This window comes from Anolis carolinensis, unplaced genomic scaffold (genome assembly GCF_035594765.1).
Source record: "Anolis carolinensis isolate JA03-04 unplaced genomic scaffold, rAnoCar3.1.pri scaffold_7, whole genome shotgun sequence".
NCBI lineage: Eukaryota > Metazoa > Chordata > Lepidosauria > Squamata > Dactyloidae > Anolis > Anolis carolinensis.
Window position 1 is genome coordinate 24,148,512 of NW_026943818.1, and position 11,517 is coordinate 24,160,028.

Consider the following 11,517-nt stretch of genomic DNA (forward strand, 5'->3'; position numbering starts at 1 on the left):
ATATTTGTGCAATATTTCATATGCTTCTGTTGTTGTTCTGTTGTATAGTATGAGTAGCTGAAAGAGGTGGGAAGACCCCCATTCATTGTGTGGGGCTTTGGAGGAGGCTTCTGGGTGTCCAGATAGTGGTGTTTCCTTGGCTTCGTCACTGCTCTAAATAGATAACGGACTTCAGAGTGCAGAAGAAAGCCTGGAAAGATGCAGACCAAAAACTAATGTGAAATGCCACAGGCATATCACTCACAGAGTATTCCTCGCCCAGGTGGGGAGTGGGACGAGACTGTATCTCGAGGCTGCATACTATTTGACCTCTGGGAAGCCAGGCAAGCTTGCATCTCCAAGCAGGCTGAAAAAATAAAGGGATGGAAAGTCGAAGCTCCGCTCTGCAGCTCTCCCATTTCAATTCCCCGCAGGGAGAGGCGGAAACAATGCTCTGTTGTTTCCTTATCGGGAGGACTGGACTCAGGAGTTCTCTGTATTCATTCCCATTTTCCCCCTATTTCTATACAATTTGGTTTCGTGAATGTTTTTAAAAAATATTTCAAGTCGGACATCTCCGAGAATGGCATGTCTACTTATTAAAAGCCTTGTCAGAACACAAGTGCCTAAGTTTGCGTTATAGTTAGGAGTTCTTTAGAGCAATGGTTCCCAACGTTTTTGGTATTTTTTGACCAGGGACTCCAACATTAGTACCAAAAGGGTTATGACTCAGGTTTCGGTCAACTTTAGATTCAGTTTGGTTATTTGGGGTGCTGATTCAGAAAATGGCATTGGATAGACCACATCAGCTCTAGTTTCTGATACAGAGCATATGCCATCCAGTAGTCGCCCACTGAAAACCATACAGTAGAGTCTCACTTATCCAACATAGCCCGTTTATTATAATTATTATTACATTGTATTACATCATAATATTATTATTAATATTACATGTATATACAGTATATTATAATATTAGTATAGTATAATATTATTATATATTATTACAGTAGAGTCTCACTTATCCAACATAAACGGACTGGCAGAATGTTGGATAAGTGAATATGTTGGATAATAAGGAGAGATGAAGAAAAAGCCTATTAAACATCAAAATAGGTTATGATTTTACAAATTAAGCACCAAAACATCATGTTATACAACAAATTTGACAGAAAAGGTAGTTCATTACACATTAATGCTATGTAGTAATTACTGTATTCATGAATTTAGCACCAAAATATCATGATATATTGAAAACACTGACTACAGAAATGCGTTGGATAATCCAGAACGTTGGATAAGTGAGACTCTACTGTATTTAATAATCTAGAGCTGATGTGGTCTATCCAATGCCATTTTCTGAATCAGCACCCCAAATAACCCCAGGAACAGGCCAAAAAACGAAGACGCCACGGCGCCATATGGAAGGGCTCTGCTCAGGGAGGAGGAGGAGAAGCAGAAGTCAGGAGGCTTGTTGTCACGCTTTTTGTGGGTAGTCAGCCTCTTCCCTCCTGACATTCTTTGTTGCCTAGGAACTATAAAAGGGTTTCGCGAGACCTGTCACTCTCGTTGCAACGGTGTAGGCCGTGGACCATATTTTAGTTCTTGAGGACCACTGGCGGTCCACGGATCACGGGTCCACTGCTTTAGAGCATTTTGTTTAGAGTAGTGGTTCTCAACCTGTGGGTCCCCAGATGTTTTGGCCTTCAACTCCCAGAAATCCTAACAGCTGGTAAACAGGCTGGGATTTCTGGGAGATGTAAGCCAAAACACCTGGTTGAGAACCACTGGTTTAGAGCAATTTAGAAAAGACATGGAAAGGTCAGCTGACAAAAACGGTAGGTTGTCAAAGGCTTTCATGGCCAGAATCACAGGGTTGTTGTGTGTTTTTCAGGCTGTGTGGCCATGTTCCAGAAGTATTCTCTCCTGACGTTTCGCCCACATCTATGGCAGGCATCCTCAGAGGTTGTGAGATATACCTCTGAGGATGCCTGCCATAGATGTGGGCAAAACGTCAGAAGAGAATACTTCTGGAACATGGCCACACAGCCCAAAAAACACACAACAACAACAAAGTAAAACGGCAATGCAATCCACCTTCCTCCTTCATTACTAGCAAAAAAGCCAAAAGACAGAACTATCTCTTTCCATGTGTAGCAAGTAGATTCTTTATTACTTGATCAAATATTATATATATATATATCTACATATATCCCACGTTACTCTGGAAATAATTAAGCTCATAGTCTCTCCACTTACAGGATTATTCATTTTGTGATGTATTCTGGTTAGTAGCAGAATAAGCTTTGGGAGAAAAGGAGACGGGCGCTTGGATTTTGAAATTAAGAGGGGAAGTTAAAAGTAACTCAACTATCGCTTGTACCTATAAAATAATCTCAAATGTTCCATTGCATTATCATTTGTTTGTTTCGTTGTTTTAATTTAAAGAGAAAAACATTTCAAACCTCCCAATCTTCACGTACCTTCCGAACTCAAAGGGGTGGGGGCCGGGCTGTATTTTTTTGGAATCTGAAAATTTACAGGGGATCCAAAAAAGACAGTTTTCTTAGCGATGATTTGCTTTCTTTGCTGTCAACATTTAATATCAATATTAACACAATGTGTAGTCTAAAACTAGTTCCTTTGTAGTTTGCATGGGATGTGAATGCTGTCTCGACGTGCCCAGATCTTAGAAAACTCGTTTGACTACTGCATGAGCATCAAATCAGATGTTGGAAAATACATATTTTTTTGTGATAATTTGGTGAAACCGAGCACCCACAGTCTCTGGTTGCAGTAGTGTGTTGAATGATTTTTTTCCCTTCTCTCTTTATACATCTCTCTATTTGGAGCTCCAAGCTTCTTAGTAGTATGGGCTGACTATGATTGAGTACTTGCTCTTCTTTCGCATGGCCTTGGTTAAATGTTAGAAGTTGGACCTAGGCGGTTTCCTTTCTGTTCTGTTCTCTTTTGTTCTTTTTTTCAATTAGTGTCTGGCTTTGTAATAACTGTGCATGCTTGGCTTGTGGCCTCATACTCAGCTTTATTCTCTGCACACCAGTCTTGAATAGCTACAGTGCTCAACCGAATTTTGGCGCACCCGCTTCCCCGGCAGGCTCCAACCCGGCCCGGCCCGGAGGCTTCCCAGGGGCAAACAGCCCGGGCCCCGTGGCAGACCTCTACGGGGCGGCCAGCCAGGACTCCGGCGTGGGCAACTACATAAGCGCCGCCAGCCCCCAGCCGGGCTCCAGCTTTGGCCACGGAATCGCCGTAAGTAGCCTCGTCCCTTTCCTCGCGGCCCTTTTCGTCTCCTCAATGAGCAGAGTTAGCTGGCATTGTGCAGCCACTCCCCCTCTCCTCACTTGCTTTTTGGTTTGCTATGGCCTTTTAGATATAACCCAACTCCATTGACTAATAGGCCTTTCAAAGCAGAGCTCCTCCAGAGCCCCGTCTATCATATGGATTAGCAGCTACTGTCTATACTCGAGTATAAGCCGAGTTTTTCAGCCCTTTTTTAAAAAAAACATTTTTATTGTTATTACCGTGTTTCCCCGAAAATAAGACAAGTCTTATATTAATTTTTGCTCTAGGTCTTATTTTCAGGGGATGTCTTATTATTCCATGAAGAAGAATTCACATTTATTGTTGAACGAAAAAAATGAACATTTATTATATACTGTACAGTAGTTGTCATCATAAACCAGCATAACCAGACAAACTGTGAATCCTATCAAGAATTTCTTGTTACAGTAGAGTTCCGGTTATTTGACATAAACGGGCGGGCCGAATGTCAAATAACTGGATCTGACGGATAATAGGGAGGCCCTATTATCCAGCAAGCCGGTTGAAGGAAATGTCCCGTGCACGTTGCTAGGTAGATAGCAAGCTACCTAGCAACGTGCAGGAGCATTTCTGCCCCGCCTCTTGGGAGGTGCCCATGCGCGTTGCTAGGTAGATAACAAGCTACCTAACGACGCTCAGGGGTGCTTCCTAAGCTGAGTGCTCACCGCTCCGCCCCTTGGGAAGCAACTGTGCGCGTTGCTAGGTAGCTTGCTATCTACCTAGCAACGCGCACAGGCGCTTCTATGCTCGCCGCCCTGCCTCTTGAGAGGTGCCTGTGCGTGTTGCTAGGTAGATAGTAAGCTACCTAGCAACGTGCATGAGCGCCTCCCAAGGGGTCTGGGACGTCGGATAATACGGAGTGTCAGTTAACCAGAAGTCGGTTAACCAGAACTCTACTGTACTACGAATGTACAACACTTTATGGTACAGTAGAGTCTCACTTATCCAACATTCACTTATCCAACGTTTTGGATTATCCAAGGCATTTTTGTAGTCAATGTTTTCAATACATCGTGATATTTTGGTGCTAAATTCGTAAATACAGTAATTACTACATACTGCATATTGAACTACTGTTTCTGTCAAATATGTTGTATAACATGATGTTTTGGTGCTTAATTTGTAAAATCATAACCTAATTTGATGTTTAATAGGCTTTTCCTTAATCCCTCCTTATTATCCAACATATTCGTTTATCCAACATTCTGCCGGCCTGTTTATGTTGGATAAGTGTATTACTGTATTTACGAATTTAGCACCAAAATATCACGATTTATTGAAAATAATGACTACAAAAATGTGTTAGATAATCTAGAATGTTGGATAAGTGAGTGTCGGATAAGTGAGACTCTACTGTATTTATTATTACTACAGTAGAGTCTCACTTATCCAAGCTAAATGGGCCGGCAGAACCTTGAATAAGCGAAAATCTTGGATAATAAGGAGGGATTAAGAAAAAAGCCTATTAAACATAAAATTACATTACGATTTTTCAAATTAAGCACCAAAACATCATGTTTTACAAGAAACTGACAGAAAAAGCAGTTCGATACATAGTAATGTTGTATAGTAATTACTGTATTTACGAATTTAGCACCAAAACATTACATTTACTACAAAAACAATTACTAAAAGGCAGACTGCCTTGGATAATATCTGTCGGGGGTGCTTTGAATGCGATTTCCTGCTTCTTAGCAGGGGGTTGGACTAGATGGCCCATGAGGTCTCTTCCAACTCTACTATTCTATGATTCTATGATTAATACAGAACCTTGGATAAGCAAAGCTTGGATAAGTGAGACTCTACTGTATTATTATTATTTTATTATTATGATGATATTTATATTTCTTATATTTATTATAATTTATAATTATTATATTATTATGTATCTATTATTACAGTAGAGTCTCACTTATCCAAGCTAAAAGGGCCGGCAGAAGCTTGGATAAGTGAATATCTTGGATAATAAGGAGGGATTAAGGAAAAGCCTATTAAACATCAAGTTAGGTTATGATTTTACAAATTAAGTGGCAAACATCATGTTATACAACAAGTTTGACAGAAAAAGTAGTTCAATACGCAGTAATGTTATGTTGTGTTGTAATTACTGTATTTACGAATTTAGCACCAAAATATCACGATATATTGAAAACATTGACTACAAAAATGGCTTGGATTATCCAGAGGCTTGGATAAGCGAGGCTTGGACAAGTGAGACTCTACTGTATTACAATTACATTTATTAATTTACTCTATTATTATTACTATTACATTTATAATTTTACTCTGTTATTATTACTATTACATTTATTACTTTTCTCTACTATTATTACATTTATTATTTTACTCTATTTTTATTACATTTATTACTTTACTGTTATTGGAAGGATACGTAAGCACATTTACATTGAAGAAGGTTAGAATAATGATTTAATCAGAGTTTTATGTAAATACTCAAAAACATTTAACATTCTGATGCATCAATTAATTTAATTTTATTAGTATCTTATTTTTATTTTTCAAATGTACCAGTAGCTGCTGCATTTCCCACCCTCGGCTTATACTCGAGTCAATAAGTTTTCCCAGTTTTCTTTGGTAACATTAGGTGCCCCGGTTTATATTCAGGTCGGCTTATTCTCGAGTATATACGGGACTATCAGGTTCCGTAGCAAACTGCTTCTTGAACTGTAGGTCCCAACCCTAAATGGACTCCCCTGAGCTCAATGCTGTTGAATCTGTTGTGCAATGTTTACAGTGGACTCTGTAGATCAATTAGCAAGTGTCAATAATATAATGTGGGGATGCAAAATTACTAATTTGGGAGCGGAAATTGTTCCTAACAAGTTGCATGCAAGGTTTATTGTCTTTGATTTTGACTGTGTTTCGATGGCGTGTGTTAGCATGAATGCCTAATACTATTTAAAGGCCACTTAACTAAATGGCTTTAAGTGGAATTTGGAGGATTCCATATCAACGTACATCTACGTAACATTTGCCATACCTATTTAACTTTTTAAATTGTTGAAAGACTGTATAAATTAATTAAATTAATATGGGACTCTTGTGCAATTCCATTCTTATTATACCAGAGTACCCTGCCAATCACTTTGCCTATATAGTGAAATATAGATTATTTTTCTGTTACGAATTACAACAATAGAGACTGCCGTCTATTAACACGCACAAGGCTCCTCATTTCCATGTTTAAAGAGAGGGCTGTGCTTGAAAAAGTGTGCGGTGTTGACCTTTGTTTGCAAAGAATAACATGGCACTTGGCGCTGTGCTTTTCCTTGCACTAATGTGACCTTTCAGGTTATTTTGTGTAGACCTGCACATACGCCAGTAACATTCTGCAAGAAGCGGCGGCCTTTGTAATAAACCTACTGCTTTTATTAACAGCAGCTTCAGAAACACTATTCCAAATTGACCAGGTTTTGGAAAAATACCTCTGGCATTGAACCCGAAGAGATGTCTGCAGGTTCGGCCACATTCATGCTGACAACACACATCCTGGTGATTTTGAAAAATAATTTTCAAAAAAATTACAAAATCATAATCTCTTCCTTTGTATCACACTGATGACGCTAACAATTGTGCAATTTTAGGGGCCTTTGATTGCAACGGCTTTTACAAATGGATACCATTGAAACGTTACACAGGGTTGGTTGCCATCTCACTTGGAGGTATTCCAGTATATAGCATTTATATTCTTTGCAATGTCCCTTCTCTCTTGCCCTATTTCTTGCCCCACTCTTTCCCTTTTCTTCCTGTCTTTTGATCATTTCCCTTCCCCTTCCCCCTCTGAAAACACCTTTCCTCCAACAAAAGCAGATTTTTAGGGGATGGAAACTGGAAAGAGACCTTGAACTAGTTTTGTAAAAAAAAATCTTTACTATTTTTGTCAATTTTAATGAAATTATTACAGCTGAGCAAAGAACTGCAGATTTGCACAAACACCAACAAAGCACTTTCCAAACACACAAGTGTTTTATTGCATGAAAAAGGACCCGCAGTGGTGCAATGGGTTAAACCCTTGTGCCAACTGAACTGCTGATCTGAAGGTTGGGTTACTGACCTGAAGGTCGCCGGTTCGACTCTGCTAGATGGGGTGAGCTCCCGCCTGTCAGCTCTAGCTTGCGGGGACATGAGACTTCCTCGCAGCAGGATGGTAACACATCCAGGCGTCCCCTGAGCAATGTCTCTGTAGACAGCCAATTCTCTCACACCAGAAGCAAATTGCAGTATGTACAGTAGAGTCTCACTTATCCAACATAAACGGGCGGGCAGAATGTTGGATAAGCAAATATGTTGGATAATAAGGAGGGATTAAGGAAAAGCCTATTAAACATCAAATTAGGTTATGATTTTACAAATTAAGCACCAAAACATCATGTTAGACAACAAATTTGACAGAAAAAGTAGTTCAATACGCAGTAATGCTCTGTAGTAATTACTGTATTTACGAATTTAGCACCAAAATATCACGATGCATTGAAAACATTGACTACAAAAATGCGTTGGATAATCCAGAACGTTGGATAAATGAGTGTTGGATAAGTGAGACTCTACTGTAATAATAGAACTTTATTTATACCCTGCCACCATCTCCCCAACGGGGTCTCGGGCGGCTTACATGTGGCCATGCCCAGAACAATACAATATAACAGAATTTAAAAGAAGAACAAATCATAACATATTAAACAATGCAATAAATGAAAATGTACATTACAACACAAAATCAGAAGAACAATAAAAACAAGGGCGGGTCACATGTACTCAAGTTGCTTCTGACACGATAAAAAACAATTGCATGAAAAGCTCATCTAAGTAATACGGCAAATATTATTTATTTATTTAATACATTTAATACGTTTATATCCCGCCCTTCTCACCCCGAAGGGGACTCAGAGCGGCTTACAAATTAAATTTACATACAATATTATATTATTAGCATAGCACAATACTGGCAATAAATTCTCTCACACCAGAAGCGAATTGCAGTATGTACTCAAGTTGCTTCTGACACAATAAAAAAAAATGCATGAAAAGCTCGTCTAAGTAATACACCAAATATTATTTATTTATTTAATACATTTATATCCCGCCCTTCTCACCCCGAAGGGGACTCAGAGCAGCTTACAAATTAAATGTACATACAATATTATATTATTAGCGTAGCACAATACTGGCAATAAATTACTATATTGTAGTATATCAATATATTGTAATATTATTAGTAATACTACATGTAATATATAATATATAATTAATATTATTATATAGTATTATTAGTATTATATTGTATTACAAAATAATATTAATATTATAATATTATAATATTATATATTATTGTAAATTATATTGTGTATATATGTGTGTGTGTATATATATATATTATACCACAGGAAGTACCCTTCTTATCTACAGATCAAGTACCACTAATTATAAAGACAAATAAATCTCAAGAAAAGATTCAATATGGATCCCTACCTGTTTCCTTCCTCTTCAACTGATCTGCTGATTTTTATCCTTTTATCCTTTAGCCTTCGTACTATAAATCCTTAGCTGACAATATAAACCAGTCTTCAGCACAGTCTATGGACAGATAGAATGAAAAATATAAAGATTTGTGTTGTCAAAGGCTTTCATGGCTGGAATCACTGGGTTACTGTGAGTTTTCTGGACTATACGGTCATGTTCCAGAAACATTCTCTCCTGACGTTTCACCCACATCTATGGCAGGCATCCTCAGAGGTTGTGAGGTCTGTTGGAAACTAGGCAAGTGCAGTTTATGTATCTGTGGAATAATGTCCAGGGTGGGAGAAAGAACTTTTGTCTGGGCAAGTGTGAATGCTGCCATTGGCCACCTTGATTAGCATTGATTAGCCTTGCAGCCAGGCTTCCTGCCTGGGAGAATCCTTTGCTGAGATTATTTGTTGCCCACCCTGGACATTCCAGATATATAAACACCACTTGCCTATTTTCCAGCAGACCTCACAACCTCTGAGGATGCCTGAGAATGTGGGTGAAAAGTCAGGAGAGAATGCTTCTGGAACATACCTACACAGCCCAGAAAACTCGCAGCAACCCAATAAAGATTTGTATTAAATACTATATTTTGATGCTGTTTGTATCTAATCTGTCATGCATTCTGAATTAAAAATCAGTGCATGGAATGAATATCATAATTGATGGAATTAAAATGATATTGCATGCTATTTTATGGGAAATCCTGTGAATTAACGTCGGCAGAAATAATCATGGGGTCTAAAATAGCCTGACGATTTTATGGCCAGGCTTACAACACGTCATCCAATCTGTTGCATCCTCAGAGAAATATGTAACAGACCTCCCCCAGGAATCTCCTATTAAGTCTGGTTTGGGCATGAATTGCATGTGATCACGGGCAGTCTTTATGGTTTGACAAAGACTGAGTCCACCACACAAAGTGGCCTTGAGGGCCATGAGGAAGATACCCTCCGACAGTTAAGCAGCTACTTATACGGGCCTCGGCTTCATATAAGGCACTGGTTCCCAACCTGTGGTCCCAACCGTGGTCCCAACATGGTCCACGGCCTCACCGTTACTAGTACGGAAAATAACACAGCCCAGCCAAAAAAAATTTTTTTTCTTGGTGTCTTCGTTTTTAGATTTGTTCCTGGGGTTATTTGGGGTGCCGATCGAGAAAATGGCATTGGACAGACCACATCAGCTCTAGATTATTAAATATGGTTTTCTGTGGGTGTCTACTGGGTGGCATATGTTCTGTATCAGAAACTAGAGCTGATGTGGTCTATCCAATGCAATTTTCTGAATCAGCACCCCAAATAACCAAACTGAATCTAAAGTTGACCAAAACCTGATTCATAACCCTTTTGGTACTAATGTTGGAGAGTGGTCCTTGGTCAAAAAAGAAAAAGTTGGGAACCATTGCTCTAAAGAACTCCCAACTATAACGCAAACTTAGGCACTTGTGTTGTTGAAGGCTTTCATGGCCAGGATCACAGGGTTGTTGTATGTCTTTCGGGCACTTGATGAACCAGCCTGGACACAGTATATTATTTGAGAACACCAAAATGCTGGACCACTCCAACAACTATCATGTCAGACTACACAGAGAAGCCATTGAAATCCACAAGCATGTGGACAACTTCAACAGAAAGGAGGAAACCATGAAAATGAACAAAATCTGGCTACCAGTATTTAAAAAAACTCTAGAATCATAGAATAGTAGAGTTGGAAGAGACCTCATGGGCCATCCAGTCCAACCCCCTGCCAAGAAGCAGGAAATCGCATTCAAAGCACCCCCGACAGATGGCCATCCAGCCTCTGCTTAAAAGCCTCCAAAGAAGGAGCCTCCACCACGGCCCGGGGGAGAGAGTTCCACTGTCGAACAGCCCTCACAGTGAGGAAGTTCTTCCTGATGTTCAGGTGGAATCTCCTTTCCTGTAGTTTGAAGCCATTGTTCCGTGTACAAAACAGTAGATGGGAAGCAACACTCTGAAGGCAGAGGAGCCCCAAAGACGGCTATTGACTGAACAAAGGATCCCCCCCCAGGCAAGAGACAAAAACCTTTCCAATGCTAATTAGGGTGATTAACTGAAACATTAATGCTGGCTTCCCAGTGACAAAGGACTCTTGCCACACCCTGGACTCTCCACAGATATATATTTTTTCCTTTCCTTGTCTAGTTTATCCATACCTCACAACCTCTGAGGATGACTGCCATAGATGTGGGCGAAACGTCAGGAGAGAATACTTCTGGAACATGGCCACACAGCCCGAAAGACATACAACAACCCTCTTAGGCACTTGTGTTCTGACAAGGCTTTTAATAAGTAGACATGCCGTTCTAGAGCTGATGTGGTCTATCCAATGCAATTTTCTGAATCAGCATCCCAAATAAGCAAACCGAATCTAAAGTTGATCAAAAACATATTTGTAATGGAGCAAGATGGGGGGAGAGGGAGGTGACATTAGCAGAGTGAAGGAGACAACTGTTTTAAAGAGCAGGTGGATCTACATCTATGGTTCCCAACCTTATTAGTACCAAAACGGTTACCAATCAGTTTTTGGTCAACTTTAGATTCGGTTTGCTTATTTGGGGTGCTGATTTGGAAAACTGCATTGGATAGACCATATCAGCTCTAGTTTCTGATACAGAACATATGCCACCCAGTAGTTGCCATCTGTCTG

General features: G+C 39.6%; 1 protein-coding gene and 1 long non-coding RNA gene across 25 annotated transcripts in view; one reads left to right on the forward strand and one right to left on the reverse strand.

Annotated features, from left to right (window-relative positions):
• msi2 (musashi RNA binding protein 2) overlaps positions 1-11,517 on the forward strand; it is a 604,855-nt gene that overhangs the window by 582,247 nt on the left and 11,091 nt on the right. For 15 of the 23 annotated variants that reach the window (XM_062960124.1, XM_062960126.1, XM_062960127.1 and 12 more), the window contains 2 exons: positions 3,041-3,249; positions 6,927-7,004. In XM_062960124.1, the coding sequence (XP_062816194.1) occupies positions 3,041-3,249; positions 6,927-6,968 (251 nt within the window). In that variant the 3' untranslated portion in view covers positions 6,969-7,004. The remainder of the gene's footprint in view (positions 1-3,040; positions 3,250-6,926; positions 7,005-11,517) is intronic. The other 8 variants (XM_062960128.1, XM_062960138.1, XM_062960134.1 and 5 more) reach the window with 2 other exon arrangements.
• Positions 1-11,517, reverse strand: part of LOC134293217 (uncharacterized) — a 291,557-nt gene that overhangs the window by 82,663 nt on the left and 197,377 nt on the right. The gene's annotated exons all lie outside the window — the stretch shown is intronic.